General features: G+C 46.9%; 1 protein-coding gene across 1 annotated transcript; it reads left to right on the top strand.

Moving 5' to 3' along the window:
• The first annotated feature begins 13,191 nt into the window (after nucleotides 1-13,191).
• On the top strand, nucleotides 13,192-18,520 carry LOC104476366 (phospholipase A2 inhibitor 25 kDa subunit). Its single transcript, XM_010116131.2, has 5 exons — nucleotides 13,192-13,322; nucleotides 14,523-14,639; nucleotides 15,802-15,951; nucleotides 16,086-16,226; nucleotides 18,173-18,520. The coding sequence occupies exons 1-5, from the start codon at nucleotides 13,274-13,276 to the stop codon at nucleotides 18,394-18,396; spliced, it is 681 nt and encodes a 226-aa protein (XP_010114433.2). The 5' UTR covers nucleotides 13,192-13,273; the 3' UTR covers nucleotides 18,397-18,520.
• Nucleotides 18,521-19,363: the final 843 nt, after the last annotated feature.

The following is a 19,363-nucleotide window of genomic DNA, read 5'->3' as shown; positions in this document are numbered from 1 at the left end:
CCTTTTCTAGTGGAAGAAGAGGCTAAGTCCAGAGGGGTCAGTGTGGCTGGGTGGGGAATCTCGAAATGGTAGGAGCAGCCCACTGGTGGTGGAAGGTATCCCTGGAATGAGGAGAGACATGTGCTTCTAGGCTGTGGAAATCATGGGGCTTTGCCAGCAAGCTGCTCTTGGCAAAGTCTGCTCTTGCCAACTGTAACCTTGGCAGAAAGCATGTATGACCCGTGCACACACCTTCCTTCTGGTGACATTAATTAGACAGCCTTTTCCTCTGGGGCCAAAGGCATTTTGGATCAGTCGGAACTGGCCTATTGTCCAGGATTACTGTGTTTTAATCCCGGCTTTGGTTGTATGCAGATTTTCTTCATCTTCTCTCGTGGAAACCAGTTCCCCTGTCTGCAGTCTGTAAGGGGAAGAAGCAGTTTTCTTTGGCTGTGACATTATGGGTCCATAGCGGGAAGCAAAAGGAGAAGGAAGAGCCTTTTTCCTCTGGGTGTGAATGTCAGCCCAGCCAGCCCAGTGGAAGAGGGGACCTTGTGTTATATGCACATTGTGTTACTGGTGACAACCTTAAGTACCAAGTTCTTAGCTTTGAATGTACAGAAAGCCAAACCCTGGACAGCCTCGGACACAGGAAGGTCTAGCAAATCATAATCACCAGTTAATTCCTAGAAAGGGGATGTCCTAAGAATCCTGTAACATATTTGAGTTTCCAAGTATTGAGTGACCTCGGTCCAGCCCCATGTGATGAGGAATTAATTTATTAGCTTCTCTGGCAGGAGGGCCATTTAGTTGTTCTGTCCATGATGGAGGTGTCCCAAAAGACAAACCTGGGACCCTCCAAAAGGTCCCAGCAAAAGAGCCAGGGACTGTATGAGTGATGGAGATGGGGCTGTGCTTCTGTAACCATCAGTACCAGATCTGTATGCTGCTGGGTCATGTCACAACACGGATTTGAACCAAAACAGGTTTGAGTCCTGAATAAATTTAAATTCACTTATCCAGGATGCATAACACAGACTTTAGGCAGCAGGTATGTTTTTATACCTGCCTGACCCAGCACACACACTCTGCCAAAGACGGAGTTAGTGTGTGGTCCCCTGCCAATGTCAGCCAAGCCAAACATGGGCTGCTGACACCTTGTCCTCTCTGCCCCTGCCAGCTTGGCCACATGGCCTGACCATATTGCCATATTGCCCTGTTCGTTGCTGGGTGAGATGGATCTGCTTCCTGAACTGCCCTACCAGGGGAGCACAGGAGCACTGGCAGTGGCACAAGGGAGAAGAGGGAGGAGGAAAGAGACAGAGAAGAAGGAGGACACACAGAACAGACAACATGGGAGAAGGAAGCGATGATCTTGGCTTAACTGCCATGGTGTCATACTATATGGGCTTAGTGCAGTCAGATGACATCTGATTTGATCTAGAGACAGAGTAGTACAGACCGTGCTGGGTCTGATCCAGGACAAAGCCTGCCAGGTCAGAGGTAATCCTTGGAATACATCTCTGCCAGCAGTGGCAACTTCTGCTGCACCAGAACTTTGTTTCATCTGCCTACATCTGCATATTCCAGTGCTAGGAGCCCTCTTGAACCCTTGGATGCATATGAAGAGGGCATTGGCTTTCTGCTTACCCAGCTTCATCCTCAAGAACGACTCAGTTCTGATAGGCCAGTAGGTCAGGAAATATCTACTCCTTGGCACAGACGAAAGGCAGGTCAAAACCTGTGTTCCCACAGCTATTTTCCTCCTGGTTTGTAAATAACAGGTCCTGATGGGTGCAAACCCATGTGAAACACAAAAGCTATTGCCTTGGCAACAGGTGGTGTAACAAGAGATGGGTTTAGATGTGAGCAGCTGGAGCAACCCCAGCATGATGCCAGGTGTCTTGGCTCACCTGTGCCTTGCTCTCAGAGCAGAAGAGACTTCTTGCTGTCTTTAACCCTGTCACACGAGGTTGTCACTGCAATAGGGTTGTCACGGGGACCGAGTGATGTAAGGACAGGCAGTAGGACCTTTGCAAGATCACTTTAGTCAGGGCACTTAGGTTGTCTGTGAGATCACGAGCAAGTCACTTGGCTCTCTGTGTGCAGGTCTCTTCACTAAAGCATTTAGGACCCAGTGTTGCCTCTTCCTATGCATACAGAGAGAGCTGGCAGAACTGGATCTTGTTGCAGTTATATTTCCCTAGGGATTGTATAAGGCAAAGCACTATCAGAGAGTCTTGTGAATCTGTGGGTTTAATTACTTTGGATCACCTGATATGGGGAACATTGTAGGCCCTCCAGGGATAAGGTAATGCACAGGCTCCTCAGATGCCATTCAGCTCGCAGGCTAAGGCCCATGTATTCAGATGCCATTTGAAATGCCCTGCAGTATCTGAAAAATCCTCGTGTCACTCTCAGACCTGACACAGGAACTCCGGCAAACCCGTAAGAGCAGCTTAGCGTAGCATCTCGAAGGGAGCATGCAGAGGATTTGAATCCTGTCTCCACAACTGTGTTCCAGTTCCCATACTGTCTCTGTCACTGTGCTGCCCCAAAATTGAGCACCTCTCTTGATCTTCAGCCACAAAACTGACAGGGAAGTCCAGATCCCATTGCTTGGGTGTGCAGTCTGTGCTTCATCTATTTCTCCATTCGGCCTTGGGATGTCTGATAGGAAGAGTGTGTAAGCATTTCTTGAAGCCCCAGCTTCACCTTCACTTTCATCTTTCTTTGCATTCTGTTTTGCCTCTGCACGTGGAGCTGTATGTGCAAATTTTTCACCACTGATGGGATGCCCTTTTCTAAGGATGCAGCTGTATTCAGACTGCTTCTTCAAAGTGCAGATGCATCCGTAATTAACAGATCACAAAGTGTTACTGCTTCACACCAACATTTTCTGAGCTTTTTGCCCACTTCATTTACTAATGAACTCCTGTGTCTGAGTCAGGCAGGCAAGTGGGAATGAAAGAAGCAGCTTTTCTTCAGTGTTCAGTCTAATCAGAGACAAGTCCTCAGAAATTGCTCCCTGGCCTGATGACCTGAGCTGTGCTCCGCAACTCAAGCTCAACTATTGGGCTACAGGATCTGCAGTGCTGGGCCACTCAATGGCTTGTCTTTGGTTGGCTGGCCTGCACCGCTCCTGTTCGTGCTCTGCCTGGCAAGAGGGTCATTGTCGTAGTCATGATGATGATTTCTAACACTCTGTGCAGGGCCACAGCTCCCGAAATGCTGTCATCCATGAGGCAGTGTGTGACTGACCCATTGAAGCTCATCTTTTCCTTCAGCAGATATTTCCTTTCACAGGAGAAAAGAGAAAATACACTAATCCCTTTTGTCCACTACATGTAATTCCTTTCTCTTAATTGCTCGCATCCCCAGACTAGAGACAGAAGCTGAACCTCCTCCATTATGTTTTTCCTCATTTGGCTTTACTCTACAGACTTTTGGGGTTTGTTTATGTGTCATGAGGGGATAGACATGGATGAGCTCTACCTTTCCACCGAGGAGGCCTGGAGGGCTTCTCCATGAGCTATAGGAATCCTGATATATTCTGGTTTTCAGAGCACTTGCTTAGAGCTCCCCACTGCTTGCTGCAGACTTTCTAGTATGTGAGATGTCGTGGGCATCAGGTAAAAGTCGCAGAGAAGAAATGTGTTTTCCATTCATGAGGAAATGTAGAGCTGGTGTACGCTGGAGTGGCATCGGACAGGAGAGCTGAGACAGTAATGTTCTGGAGATGGTTTCAAGAAAGAGTTGTTTCACTTCACAGTGGTCAAAACTTACAAAAGGAGAAAGGGCAATAATACAATTTTGAAGTGAAACTGAATCTCTTTCTAGATCCAAAAGTCATCACTTCCTATTTTAATGAGTTTGGTTAATGAGGAGAAAGAATAGAGAGAGCAGTCTTTCCACTAGCTGCATTATGGGCTTGCTTTCATCCAGGTACAGCACAAGAGATGTCGGATATCTGCGTGTGGTCAGCAGGTCAGCCTTGGGATTGTGACTTTGAGAAAGTCCTGTTGTGAAGAGGAGGAATATTGCTCCCGTGGTCTCACCAACATCCTCCCTGGTGATATGTCCCCTCTTGTAGCCCCCAAATCTACTCTAGAGCCTTTCCCAGGAGGCAGCACCAACGTGCCACAGTTTTTGTTTTGTGTCACCTTCACACTAAGGTTTTCCATGTAACCAGTGAAGGTAATTTTGACTTTCCTCAAACAGAGACACAGGTAGTTTAAAGACTTCATTAAGACAATGTAGAGATCTGGATCCCAGTTGCATTCCTCAGTATTCCACTCTATGTTCACGCAAAAGTTCCAATATAAAGATGGCAAAAGCTTTCTTGAAAAAATATATATTAGGGAGGACTTTTTGCTCTAATATGGAACTGCCTTAGTCTTTTTAATTTTATGATCCCTGTTTTACATATCTGCCTTTCTTCTTTCACATTTGTTTTTATTAACATTCTGTATCCACCTGATTATTATTCCCATACATTTCATGCCACTAGGACTGGAATTTCCCATGTCTTATCTCTACGGCATTATTTTTATTTTCTCATTATACTGCATGATTAAGTTGTTAAGTAAAATTCCTTTAATCTGTCTCCATAAAACCTGTCTCTGGTGCAGCCTCATTAAAATCTTGTGGTTTCCCAGATGATTCCTTGAGGCCCAAAAGACACCCACATCCCACCCATTTATCAGTGTATCACCCCTATCAGGTATATTTATAATATTCTAGGTTTGAAGATGTGGGCAGACAAATTAAAGACTGTGTTTGGAGGGATTTTCTTTGCATCTATGTCACTGATATGTTAAGAAACTTTTTATTGGGATGTATTCTTGTTGTAAAAATTTGATTTCATATAAACAAACAGTTCGCAAAGGACTCCAAGATGTTTTGCAGCCCAGTCTCCTGGCTTGCTGAAACCAGTCACTTTTTGGTTGGTGTAGCAGAGTGAGGGCCTGTGTGTGAAAATGTATTTATTATCGTACATCACCCTGGAGAGAGCTCCTTGCCAGAATTGTTTTTATCCCCTCAACCAGGGTGTTTGTTAGGGAGCGAGAAACCCCAGTTCTCGTGCTGTTGGGCTGAGTAGGTGTGACCATGGCATCTATGGAACAGTTTGATTATCCCTTACAAGGACACTCTTCCTTTTCTGCTCATTGCTCCTGCCTGGTTCTTTCCAATCTGCCCAGCTGAGGACAAGCAACATCAAAAAGTCTTTTGTCTTGTTGCATACGTAGCTCTGGCCATTGGCCGCCAGCAGCTGCCATGGGTCTCTGACCCCTCAATCACTGGCGTAACCAGATGGGAGGCTGCTGTGTGAGCATCTCTGTGCTGCACAGGGCAGCACCCTTTTCCCTGTATCCTGGAGGTCAGTACAGCACTCCCATTCCCAACCTGCGTGCAGGACCTGAGCTGACATCTCCACACGGTGCAGTGCCATGAGCTATACCAGCTTGTGCTGAGCTACGACCGGTGTCTCCATGCTGAGTGCTCTGGAGGTTTGCTTGGATCTCTTCTCCTGCCATTCATTGTTTGCTGTTTCTCAGTATTTATCTGATGTTTGCTGCAATATTTTTTGCCTGAGGGCCTGTCCTGCCTTGGGCAATAGATGCATTTCCTCATAAATGTGTAAGAAAATGCAAGAACAAATAACAAGTCTTCTTCAGCTGCTAAAAACAACCAGGCAGACACAACAACAGTTTTTGCTTTCTGAAAGTGACTGTTGACTGGAAAATCTGCCCAAACCAATGCAGCCTTTGAGCACATGTGCTCTTCTTAGTGCTGTGTGACACGCTCATCCAGGAATACCTTTATTTGATGATGCTTATCGCACAATGAATAATGTTGGACTGGAAAGCGATGGGAAAGATGAGCATCATTTGGAGAGCTGGGAACATGTCTCTTGGTGCTGCAGGGCATGGCTTTCTGGGCTCTTCCTTATGCAATGTGTCATACTTCACAAGAGACTGGAAAGAGGACGCAGAAGCTGGCGCTGATAAGCACACAACACCTGGGCTCATTAGAAATGATATGTGCTTCACACACACAGGAAAAATCCTGCAACGGGAAAGAATGGCATCAACGGAATGAGGTCAGACACCTGAGAGATGGGATGCCAAAAATTGTAATGAGGGTTGAGTCAGTTCCAGATCACTTCAGTTGAAGAAAAGGTAGTAAGTGAGGTTGTCTGGATCTTCAGACTCCAGAGACCTCCGGTATAAACAGAGCCACTGCATCTGTGTGATGGTTCAAAGAAGTACCTACATGCAAATACTTTCCACTGTGGGGACAGTTTGTAGCCACAGCCTAGCCTTTTGTCTTGAGCCTATTTGTAACACATATATTTTTTTTGGTTTTTTTTTGATTTGGCAGTGCTTGCCCATTTCCAAGGCGGGTCTTAGTCAGCCATGACTACTGCTTTTCATGACAAGATCTTATTTCATGATGGTGGGACTTGGTCAGTAATTGACCGACTAGGAAGAGAAGGTGGGAAACTGATAAAGTCATATTCTTAAGAATAAATGCAATCAAGGGCAAAAAGGAATCCCTTTACCTGTTACACATCTTCTGTTTCTAAGTATCTTGTAGTCTGTTCTAAGGAGGCTTCTCATGCCAGAGGAGCTCAAATGGGAGCAGCAGATGGGAGGGAAGGAGTGGGTCAGTAAAGGACTGAACGAATCTTTGTCCTCCAAAATCCCCCAGCTCAGCCTAGCGCCTGCAGTCCATGGATGCCTTACCTCTATGTTGGCTTTGGCTGGCTCCTTTTTTTTTTTTTTTTCCCACAGAATTAAGCTTTTAAAGGAAGTTTATAAATTCCTATTCTCATAATTGCTTCCTTCACAAATTCCAGTGTGATGCAAAAGGCAGCCACTTGTGCTTCCCAGGACTTTGGGACCTTCGTCACCAACACCAGCTGTATGGAAAGGGGAGCTCTTTTGACAGAAAGCAGCAAACAAGAAAGCTGTTTAGAAGAGACAGAGACTTTCAGTCTTGTTAAGTCAAGTTGCCAGAGACTTGTGGTCAGGCCAGTTTTCCAAGGGACAAGAGTGGACAGAAATTACTTGAGTGCCCACTTAGAAGTGATCCCTGAAATGCTGAATTTCTATTCCATTTTTAGCGTCCTAACCATGGCCATTAACAATAAGTAAAATGTGTGGCTATTAGTATTGCACTAAAAGACTTCCCCTCCTCTGACACATTCATTGTCTATTGACATCAGTCTAGGCAGCACTAGCTTTATCTTAATGGATTCATTAAGACTGGTAAACTGGTCTGCCTCAGCTGCCAGCCTGGAACCCTCTTAGCAAACAAACTTTGCTGCTGGCAAATGTTAACTAAGTCGCATGTTGGAGCATATCACTGAAGAGGAGGTTGAAATATGAATGTCTAATAAGGACTGTGAATATTCAATAAGGACTCACTTTTTACTTCATCCGCCAGTGGATTAAGTAGTTGCTGTTGTCTTGATTGCTTGAAGATGACATTGCTGATCATTCATGCCAGAAAAGAAAGTTCGTTCAATGTGCTCATGTGCATGCAAATCTATTTAAATTCCAGGATGCCTGAAAAGCGGCTGGATTCCCTGGCAATCGTTTCAATTGAAAAAGTAACTGCTGGCAAGGGTACCAAAATTCACCAGTGCTAATGCTGTCATTGCCATAAATAGTGCAGTATCAAAGGTAAAATAAAATGTCCCTTGTATTCCTTTAAATGTCTTGATCTCTTAAAAAATGATGTTACATGATTTGATAATATTCAGTAATTCGACTGTGTGTATTTTCACTAGAGTGTTGTTGCATATGTGTGATAACATGTTAGATACCATCTTTTTTAGCCACAGAAAAAAAAAAACATTTAAGCAGCAGTTTTATGTATTATTTCCAGCCTTCAACTTCTTTTCCTTGGCTCCCAACTCCCTTGCTGACAGGAGCTCTCCCCTCAGGGGACTGACCTGGCTGGAAACAAATGTTTCAGGATGTTTTCAGGCAGGGCTGGTCAGGGCTGGTCAGGCGGTGGCCAGTGGGAGCCCACGGCTGGGGACCACGGCAAGGACAGGGCTCAGTGCAGCCACCTTGGAGCTGGCAGTGTCACCATGATGTTGGACTCCCCTTTTACCCCAGGGGAGCCCACTGCCCCCCGTGAGTCTCTGCCTGAGCTCCATTTTGGAGTGTAGTTCCCCCTTGTCCTCTTGCTGGTTCCTCATTAGTAACAGCAGCATCACTCCCCAAGTGAATACACGGCTGTGCATGGAGAAGTCCTCATGGGAAATTAACATCTGTTAATTAGCAGCCTGTTACAGGCACACAGCTCTTCCAGGCACGGGCTACCTTCCTCACTGACAAACTCTCAGGTCTATGAGCTCCCATATAGGCAGCAGGGACGGCTTTGCTCCTTTGAACCACCTGGGTGCCACCAGCTCTCCCTTCCCAGCTCCTGTTTCAAGCACTGAGCCCAGTTGGCCATAGGTGGAGAGAGACAACAACTCCCCTCCTCTCTGGCCTGGGGTCAGGTGGTGGAGCATGGGCAAACACAGCTGAGGAGGTGCCTGGTAGGGTTTTGGGAAGATCCTAATCAGGAATGGCAATTAGATTTACACCGACCTCCCACCAGTGGCTGGTTTATTAATTTGTGTGATCACAGCTGAAACAAATGAGCATCAAAAGGTTCTTCAGCTTGTGGCCAGCAAGAGTGACACTCCTCTTGCTCTCACCATTTAGGTGAGACCTGTGTGGAGTAGTTAGGGTTGCTATCTTATGTTTCCTTGCCTGGTTAACCAGATTGACACGTTTTACCAATCTCTGTTCTGAAGAACAAGGAATCAGTTCAGAAAGCAGGTAGGTTTGACTCTTCTTCTTTTTTCATGGGTTATGGATGGCTTCACTGTTGAAATGTCCCAATGTGTTGTGGCTTTGTCCTCTTGCATGGCAGGCAAAGGGAGGTAAGTGTGATACCTTTGCTATACTGGTCCTGCAGAAGCTGTGCCTAGGCTTTTGGGACTTGATCTCTCTCACTGGTGGTGTTAAAGCTCTTACGGGTGTACGGGGTCCTGCAGCCATGGATAGTCCTCTGTTAGCGTAGCCCCAGTGTTGACTTTGCAAGGCTTAAGAGTCAGGATTGTCCTCTAAAAGAAGAAGAAGAAGAGACACATTGTGGTTAAAAATGGCTATTATGGGTGTGATGGCCTCACCAGCCAGGTTCTGGAGCTGTGTCCTGGTAATGGGGGGACAGTACTTCTGTGGCTGCCACCAGCCTGGGTGACCTTCTGGACCCAGCTGAACACCCAGGCCATGCAAGGACCCTGTGTACAGGGCTTCAACTCAACATGGTGACATACATCTGAATATAACATCCATGATCCGGAGCATGCACACTCGTCCTTGCATCTCTGCTACCTTCTGCTCAGCTACAAGCAGTGGCAGCAGGCGCAATGGGGGCTGCTCTGCTCCTCTCCAGCCACCCCAAGCTCATTGAGCTGCTGCTGCAGGTGGTGGGTGGCTGACCCTTTTCAAAGAGATGCTCCTCCCCAGAGCTGGCAGCAGGATGTGGTACCCATCGCATCCTGGGGGTAGAAGCCTGGAAACAAACAAATAGTGGGTGTAAGCAGAGTCCTGAGGAAGAGCAGAGCAAACACGCAATAATATCCTGTCTCTATAGTACTCTGGCAGCCTCAGCTACTTCAGTGTTGGAGCTTCCTGAGTCAGATGTGGTTTCACAGAGTTAGTGACTCCCAGCGAAACTCAAATAAATACGGCCAGTTCCTCAGAGGGTGTCTGCAAACCAGGGTATCTGCAAATGAGGCATACTAGTTGGATTTAGATTGCCAATGTGAGCTACATCTCCAAGCTGAGCAGTTGCATTGCAAAGGGCCCTGCCAGGGTTCTTGTTCTTCTCCTCCGATGCAGAAAGTGCTTTGCTGGCTTCCCAGCTGCTGGGAGGGGAGCGTTTGTCACGGTGCTGCCATCCCTCCAGATGCAGTGACTGCGAGGGAGGAGGGCTGGCAGCCACAGCGCGCTTCCCGGTCCCAACGCTTTGCCCTCTGCCCAGGCACATGCTGTCCTTTTGGCTCCGTGTCAAGTGTTTCATCACAGAAACAGAGTGCTCACCGTGGCCCCAATTGATCTCACCATCGGAGAGTTTATCCTTAGCTCTGATCTCACTTCTTCTTTCTTAAAGCTGTCCTTGTCATTCTCCCTTGCATTTCAACCCCAGTTAGGTCTGTATAAGGCTTTTCCTCACCATCCCCTAGCAAGCTGTGCACCCCCAGCTCTTTCTCTGTTTTCCATTCCTTTTCATAAGTTTGCCACTTTTCTTGCTTTTTCCAGAACTTTTTGACGTGAGTTCTTCAGCTGTGATGTAAACGTGATTTATTAGCTTCATGCTTCGATGACGTATCATGTTTGTGTTCTGAAACCCACTGGCGTTTTCTGTCACAAGCCTGCACAACAAATTCACATACGATTTTTGTCCATGCTTAGATAGGCGTCTTTCTTCTGCTGAATGTCTTTCTTTTGAATGTATCCCCTTCTACTCAGCTTCTTGCCAATGCTATTTTCAGGTTTGGATTTCTATCTTTTCCTGCCTCACAAGTTTTTCTCACCTCCCTGCCGTCTGCTTCACCTCCCAGTAGAGTGTCATTGGTGATTATCGCGTTGTCACTCTCCTTTTCTTCTGGAAATATGGACATGCTGCAGAAGACAGGTACTTCATGCATACCATGAAGTTAAAATAAGGGAACCAATTTAGAACGGATCTTGGGAGAACACATCTAATCCATCTCTCAGCCCTGAAGCAGGATCCTATCAAGTAATTCCCAAATAAGTATTTGTCTAGCCTGTTTTTCCAAGACACCCAGGATGGAAGATCCACATCTTCCCTAAACAATCAGCCTCAGTATTGTCACTGTTAGAAAGTTCCCCCAATAATTAAACTATGTCTGCTCTGACAGTTTTTCATATTCGACCTTCATTTTTGCAGATATATGTGATGTGACTGAGTGTACCCTGAGCAGCTTTATTATTTCCATCTTCTCTCATAAGTCGTATTTTCCAGGTCTTTTATTGCTGCAGATTGTGGCTGCTCCTTGCTGCGCTTGGTTTCATCTCTAAAACTGCACATGAAAAGCTGCAGCTTCACACTCTCCCTCCATGAGAGGTGGAAGATGTGTGAGCTTAGTATAATTCAGTGGGGCTAGTAAAGTCATGTCATTCAGGGAAAAGCCCCAGGCACTTCAGTAATCATGTTAAATGAAAGGCCATGAAATTTAAATCACCAGAGACAGCCACATCCACCCACCTCCCTATTTGTATCCGTAGTCCCACATGTAGTTAAATGGTGGGATCACCCTGATCTGAGTACCCCAGCCTGCCTGGGGACAGGGTTTTATTCAGTCTGAGGTTAAGACCAACAAAGAACATGTTTTAATCCTGCACTGGCTGCAGTCAGAAGTTTGACTTCATTATAACTTATCTACTGTGGCAGGAGACCATTTCTGAGCTGAAAAAGTAATTAAAGGTGAGGATACCATTCTACTTTGTCTTCTTGTGATACCAGCTTTATGGATGTTGGGGGAACTGGGCTTTTATCCAGTGTGGTTGCACTGATTTCCACTCTTACAGTGCTGTGGGCTTAGCTAAGAAGAAGTCCCACTGGACTGCTCAATGTATTTGGAAATGGCATGAGACCGCTTTTCCTCTGAAAAGATTAGTCCCAAAGGGGAAAAGCAGGTGGTAAGGTGGGAGAGAGAAACAGAAAACCAAAGCAAAAGAGTGGATGGAACCATCAGCAAGATCTGTGATTTTCTCTATGGATTTGCAGGAAGTCTCTCGTAGAGCCAGGAACAGCACTTAGCTCATCTGCGCATCAGTAGGAAACTTTAGCAGTGAAACCCTCTCCACTCTTCAAACACCTGGCCCTGCCAGGTTCAAGGTGAGACTCCCTCCCCAGCAGACCAGATTTCCCTGCTCTGTGATACATCCCCACAGGCAGCAATTTCCTGGGCTAGAGCTGTGCCACTGGAAGGACTGGGTGAGCCTCGGAAGGTCCTCATATTTGCACCTCATATTTGTGACTCATTATCCCTCTGTACTTGTGGTCTGCATGCCCCTGCTGTGGAGGACTTCTTGTTTTAGTCGCCCTTGTGTCTGGAGGCCAGATGAGCCCAGCACCTTTGCTGTGCTGCACAGCAAAGAGTCTACCTGGAGCAGTATCTTGCCCAAGGAGTTGAAACCACAGTTGAGACGGGGCACAAGGGCATTTCAATTCTTTGTTGTTGTCAATGCAAAAAGTCCTGGAGGACTGTAAACTAACTGTCTGTGTCCAATCCAGTACAGGATGGGAGTACAGAGGGTATCTCCAGGGTAGGGAATGGTTTCAGTGAGGCAGCAGATCCTGACAAAACCTGCACATGGGGCAGAAACGACTGCGCCAATGGTAAGTTGTTAACCGCTGCTTGGTGTTAGCTCGTCATGAGATCTCAGGGCATGGAAAACCAGCTATAGCATTACCTAAGCTGTGACCAGGCTGTCTCACAGCCACATCCATGGCTTCACACTGCTGTCTGGTTTGATTTAAAGCCCAGACGTACAATAGAAGATTTTCTTATCAACTTCCAAGTGTTTTACATCAGAACCCACGCTCTGGAGGACCTGCTTTGCAGCTCTGACATATTCAACCCCAGGAACCCCTGACTGAGCCTGCTCCAAGGTGTGCTTTGGCAGTTATTTTGCAAACAAAAGCTGCATGCCAGCTTGGAGAGGAAGCTCCCTGCTTTGGCGCTGTATCAGGGTATGGGAGCTCCTGACTGTCTGATGGGAAGAGATACAGGAATCCAGCCAGCAAAAACTCAGCCACAAGGAAAACTCCCATCTGGCCCTTGGTACACTTTGCTTCTTTGGGCCTAATGGTAAGAGCACAACAGGGCTGTTCAAACATTTTCTTCTCCATCATTCATATGTATGGCAGAGGCTGAACGTTGTTCAAACAAAGTCTGCACTGGAGACATACCTGATAGACCCCAGGCAGGCCAGTCTCTCCCCACAGGCTGCATACTCTCCACTGGGGAAAGACAAACAGCATTCCTCATGCGGAGGAAAAGGCAGAACTTGTGCTTTAAATGAAAAAACCCTAAGACTGCTTCTAGTGCTCTGTAGGATCTATATTCTTCAGAGCACTTCCCCAAGTGCCACTTCCCCAAAACTTCCTGTTTGCCTCCAGTTTATAAAGCCCCTGTGGCACACAGTGGTGTGTTCAGCAAGACTTGGCAGCTCCCTGCGCTTACATCAGCATGGAAGTGCCTCTCAGCCTCAGCTTTTTCCTGGCTTTCCTGGACCCAGGTGAGTCTTTTGCTGGGACCTGCGGGGCTGCGAGACATGGAGGTGATGTGGGAATGGCTGCTATGCGTGCGGAGCTGTTTCTGTCATCTGAGCTGTAGGAACCCCTCATCCAGAGAGATTTGCACTGCAGAGGGATGACAGGTCTCAGGGGAGATTTGGTGCTATAAGCCCATGTGCAGATGAAGGTGTAGGCATTTACAATGCAAACCAGCTGTCTGAGCTCCCGTGGTGGTCACTGGTGATCTAGCTGGGGCAGTCGCGGGAGTGATTCAGTTTACTCTGAGGCAGACAGAGCTTCGGTTGGCTGAATCGATCTCCAGCCACCATCTACCACAAACTTAGAGGCTCATTTACTTTGCTCATGCCGGGGGTCGTGTGAGACTTTAGACATTACATGTCAACTCAGCTGTCCTTCAGCTCTGCTTCAGAAGAGCACTGGTGTCTTGAAGGTTTTGTGTCATACCTGCCACCCCATGTAGATCTCACTGCAAGGTGCCTTAGATGGGACTAGGATTTAGGGAACTGACACATGCCCTGGACCTCTTAATCTACATGCTGGACCCTTCAGTCTCGATCACTGTGTGTCAGGGAAGACATGCTGTTTCTCCTCTGTTGGTCAACACTTTACGCCTTTCTAAGTGTTGCTGCTGACAGCCTGATATTCTGGCCTGCTTCTGATGGCAGGCAGTTAGTAAAGTGATTTCCCCTGATGTCTACAAAGAGAGATGCCATTCCCCCGTTTGTACGTAGCACAGTCAGAGGCTGGCAGCCTCTTGATCCTCAGACCTTTGGGTGCCCCTGCTCACTGTAAAGAGAGTATTTGGGGCCTGGGAATCCAGGGACACCTGAATGCCTGCTGGGACCAAAGGATTTGTAGGAATGCTTTCCTGAGCTACCCTAGGAAAACAAGCAACCATCATCGTAGAGGGGACAAGGGAAGCTGACTGGGTGTTGGTGGTTAAAATGTAAAATGCTGACCCCAAATGACTTCCCCTCACTTGCCTGAATTCAAGTTCATACTAGAATAAATAATAACAGAAATAATGAAAAAGAATCCACAAACTGGGCAATAATACAGGGAAACTAAAGGAAGAGGAACGTGAAAAGTGCTGATGAAATGCTGAAGCAAAACATTGATGAAAGGGGAAGTGATATCTCTCATGACTGCTAGCCAGGAATGTGTCCTCCTTTTTTCCCCAGGGGCCTCCCTTCAGTGTGAGGTTTGTCACAGCATAGGAAGAAGCTGCTCTGGCCCCATGAAAACCTGTAGTGCTGGTGAAGAGACCTGTGGCGTCATTCTACACGAGGTCCTGATAGGTAGGTGAGACACCCACAGTGGCTGTGCGCCAACAGGGGTTTTGGAGTTTGGCTGGGGGATGGGTATCTCTCCTCACTTCTGTCACTGGCCTCATGGTGAGTCCTTGGATAAGCTGTTAATTTTCCTTTTCACTGACAAAGGACCCAGAGATCAGGATGGTCTGGGATGGGAAAAGCTGTCTACTCTATTTTGAGCAGTGGTTTCTTACTGGGGGAGGACCTAGGCAACACACTGGGACGAGACAGTGGCTTTTAATTCTGGCTAAGGTGAGTGGTTGGTTCAAGAGGCTGGACCATGAGGGACACAAGGCTGCTGGCATCTAGCACTGAGGGTGCAGTGGCCATGGGCAAAGAGAGAAGCTGTTCTACATCTGACTTCCCCCCTTGAGGAGGGAAGGGGACACCAGGCAGCCTGGTGGCACCACCAGAACGGAGCTATTACTGTGTCTCCGTGGTTCATAAGCCAAAGATGGGTGCTGAGCCCTGACACAAGTGCACACTTTGTTGTGTTAGTGGCAATGGCCTCAATCATCGCCCAGCTTCAGTAATGTGACTATTGGCTTTCAGACTGGAGGTTATCTCATATCCTACCAGCTTTGGTGCTGGCAGCTCCAGTACACGTCTTCCCCCTGCTTGCGCAAAGCCACCTTTCCTCCTCACAGTGCTGGTGAGGCCTTGGTAGACAGCAGCGTAACTGCTCTGCCCCCCACCTTTATTGTTTGGTTGGGAAAGACTAGACTTGGCTCTGTCAGGCTGCTTGTGGCTGCGATAAACTGTGTGCTTTGCTGACTGTGTATGAAGAAACATGGGCTGTGAGTGAGAGGCACGTGGGTCACCCCATAAGCTCTATAGCTGGTGCGTTTTGGCCATGGTGAACATCTGCAATAAAGCCAGCTGGCTGTGAGGAGTCATGCTCTCCACCTGTAAGTACAACACGGAGAATGAGAAATTCCTCACTAGTGTCTCAGATGTGATGACACCCACCTTCCTTTGAGGGGATCACCACGATCACCAGTGCTGCTTTTGGGGTGGTTCTGCTGTCCCCAGACCCTTCTGAGACCCCAGGATGGCTGCTTAGCAGTTGCTGATGTAGGAACTAATGGGAGGGGAAGGGAGTTACCATGTAGTTAATGACTTGGTGTTGCCTTCCACTTTGTTACAGGAGGGATGGCAATCCCTTCATCCATCAAGTCCTGCCTGCCGTCCAGCGTTTGCCAGCTTGGCCCTATTACCATGAACTATGGGAAGGTAAAAGCAAGGAGCAATTTGGCTTGCTGCACAGGTGATGACTGTCGATCAATCTCTGTCTCATGTAAGCTCCCTTTTTCCTTACACCCTCTCTGTCTGCCCTGACCTGAGATGAGGCTTTCCAGGCTAAGCCATCATCTGGCTTGTTCCTCTCCTTCCCTTGTTAAAACCAATTGTGGCCCATCTCTGTCCTTCCAGTGCCGCCAGAAGACAACGTGCCCAATGGATACCAGTGTCCCGCCTGCTACAGTGTGGACTCCTTCCAGTGCGGTGACGAAATCGTAAACTGCACTGGATCAGAAACCCAGTGCATTGACCTTGCTGGGTTAATGAATTCTGGTAACTGCCTTTTGTTTGGGGCTGTCTTTCATATGGATGAATGGATGAAACTAGTCTTAAGATGAAGCGTCATAGAGAAACAAAAATAGGCAAAAAGTGTGAAGAATAAAAAGAGGAAGAGACACAGAACTGAAAGGGAACAGACTTAAAGCTGGTAAAAGGGCAGGAGTCTTTTTTGCCTTCCTCCTTCCCCATCATGCATAACTGTTGGGATTCCTCACAGCATGGCATAACCGAGGTCAAGAGCAGAACTGGACTTCTGAAGCAATCTGATATACGGGCATGTAATAAATCTGCTGGCCTTAGCTAGGATGCACAGGGATGAATCTAGATCTAAGCCAGATTCCTTCTAAGCCTCCTTAGAAGGAGGTTCGGGTGAAATTAATACAGAGCCATTGGCTTTCTCATGAGGTGACACTGGCCACTGGGACAAGACATCTTTTGTTGTAGTGATGCCTCTGCTCCTAGAGAGCCAGGGACAGGCCACTCCCCATGAATTTGGCACCTGAGCCTTTGGGGCACCCAAAGATCTTCCCTGCGAAGGAACTCCAGCCTTTGATCGTCTTGGGTCACCAGCAGCATATAATGTTCTCCTTCAGAATTTTTTTTTTGCCATCTCAGGAGCTGTAATTAGAGACATGAAAGTAGAAAGCAAGCTCCCTTTTCCCTACTCCCCTTTCCTCCCTTGCTGCAGGTAAAAGACTTCCATGTTTCATGGCAGTCCCACCTGTGCTCCAGCAGGCAGGAAAAAAAAATGTGGAAATTAAGGCCAGTGGCACCTGCTGTACAAGCAGACTGGAAAAAATTACCTTGTGTGTGGTTATGGATGAAATTTCTCTGAGTGAATAATATTGCCAGGTGATCACGTGATGCCTGAAGGTCATTGCTATACACTTTCTAGATGTGTTGTCCAAACCTTGAATTAGAAGATGTTTCACAGAGATAACACGAAGGAAAGCCAGCATTTTTTTTTTTCAGTTGTAGCAATGGAAATAGAGTGGTGCAATTAAATCAGTGTACCACTGAAATAAAAAATGCTCCTAACTTTTCTTGACTTGATTGGTCAGGCAGTGTAAATAGAGGAGACCTGTACAGTGTGATGAGCTGTGCAGAGCAAGTAGCAGTGAAAGGGAGCAAAGGAAGGTGAAGAACCAATGAAGCATTCTTGTATGTTATTTGTATGTGAGATTAGACGTCCAGCAGAATATTCCAGGTACCTCCATAGCCTATGCAGCAGAGAAGCATGAGCAGTGTAAGCAAAAACAAGCAACATGAGCGAGAATATCTGAATAGGGAGTTAGGCACCCAGCACCTTCTCGGGTCTCCTTAGGTAGATGCTCCACTGCTGGTAAAGGACAAGTTCAGGTTTCAGGCTCTCCCTCAGTGTGCGCATAAGTAGGGTTGGCTAAATCCTGTAAGGCCATAGAGAATGGACTTATCTGAATAAATGGCTCAGCCTGTAATGTCTTTGAGACATCTCAACCCCATTGCAAATTCGGCTGGAAGACAATCATCCAGCTCAAATGTCATGAGAGGGTCAGACAGAGAAGGAGACAATGAACACCTGGAGTACTGTCACACAGCTCTGGTTTCTTTAGGAAGCTCAACATGGTTTGACCAGAATAATCTTTAAATAAGAGAAATAAAACTATATAAAATCTTTTCAATTTTTAAATTTAAAATGTTCCGATTAAAAAAAAATCATCATCAGAAAGAAAAGACAAACTCTAAACTCTTTGTATTTCAAGTCAACTAACATGACCTTGCTTCTTCAAATTTGTTCAGGAGATGGGAACAGACAGGAATGGTTTGGAGGGTCTGGAGCCAACTGGATATAAGGAATAGGCAGTTCTTAGGGTGGAAAAGGGGACCTGATTGGCCAGGGAGGGAAGAGCTATGTAGACTGGTTCCCCTGATGCATGGCATGTACTTCTCCTCCTCTGTAGGTGGATTGTCTCTGAAAGCTGCCATGAAGGGCTGCACCACCATTTCTGAATGCAGTGTTGTAGGAGATGGAAAAAACAAGCTGGGGATGATGGACATAAAGTTAAGGCGGTTCCAATGCAAACAAGCTTTTGCTCTGGTCCGAGCGAGTTCTAAGTCTGTTGCTCCAGGCACCCTCTTCCTGCCTCTCCTGTCAAGATTCCTCCTGGAGAAGGTACTGTTCTGACTCACTCTAGCAGTGGTTTGCACCAAGTCCTGTTTGCTGTGGCTTTTAATCTGTAGGGAGTTTGTTTTAAGGTTATCCCTTTTTCTTTTGTAATTTCACAGAATAAAGACAGTACTGACACTTCTTTCATTTCCTCCTTGATTTAATCTGATTTAAAGCTTCGTGGGTTCGATTGTGGTCAGTTTTGTGTTACATTATCTAAGTGCTTTTCCACACTGGGACCAGAGGAGACTGCAGGAGGTGCCTGTACACTGCACAGGCAACAGGAGCTCTCAAGACAGCCTTAGAGTCTGCATCCAGTATCTCAAGATAAGTGGTAAGTTTCAAAGCCCTTTTTCCAGGCTCTGAAAAGGACTGGGGGTGAGTTCCTGAGAGGTTCACTTGGGTTAGAGAGATGACCTGCCCCTTTTTTCCTCACTTGTATCCTATTTGTCCATGGTAGGACAAGTCCCTCAGCTCAGAGGGCTGCTTGTGGCCTCTGGGGAGCCCTTAAGTAATCTCCATTTTGGAGAAGAGTTGGCAACCCTTTGCAACAAGCAAACCGCTCCTGGCAAGAGCCTTTCTCATCATGGTAGTTCTTCTTGCCTTACCAGACACTCTTCCATTCTATCTTGGGTTTCATGATTATTCAGAATAAACACCTACCTTGAGAAGGTTTGATTTCATAAAATAGGCAATTTTCTGTGGTGACAGACTGCTGGGAGCCCAAGCAATGGAAAGCTGTAGCCTGACGCCTGTTTCCGTTCTGTTGGCTGAACTCCACCAATAGCTGGTGTAGCCTCCCCTCTTCTGTAGCCACTGACCACCTGGCTGTCCTGCTCCAGCCATCACCTGCTCTAATGGGTCTCCTCAGGTTGGTCCCCCACAAAGGCACTAAAGAAAACCAGCACATCAGGCAGCATCGCTGTACCTGGGAGGTTGTATGGGCTGTGGGCAAAAGGGTAAAGGGTTAGGAGCTCTGCGAGAT

The sequence above is a fragment of the Chlamydotis macqueenii genome, chromosome Z (genome assembly GCF_036417535.1).
Source record: "Chlamydotis macqueenii isolate bChlMac1 chromosome Z, bChlMac1.mat, whole genome shotgun sequence".
Classification (NCBI taxonomy): Eukaryota; Metazoa; Chordata; class Aves; order Otidiformes; family Otididae; genus Chlamydotis; species Chlamydotis macqueenii.
The sequence above is the reverse complement of the archived record's forward strand: the minus strand, read 5'-3'. Positions and strand labels throughout refer to the sequence as shown.

Excerpts from the sequence above, each read along its gene's own strand:
- LOC104476366 (XM_010116131.2), top strand. The coding sequence starts at position 13,274 with ATGGAAGTGCCTCTCAGCCTCAGCTTTTTCCTGGCTTTCCTGGACCCA. Across the intron at positions 15,952-16,085 it reads TCGATCAATCTCTGTCTCAT|TGCCGCCAGAAGACAACGTG; the intron begins GTAAGCTCCCTT and ends CTGTCCTTCCAG. Across the intron at positions 16,227-18,172 it reads TGCTGGGTTAATGAATTCTG|GTGGATTGTCTCTGAAAGCT; the intron begins GTAACTGCCTTT and ends CCTCCTCTGTAG.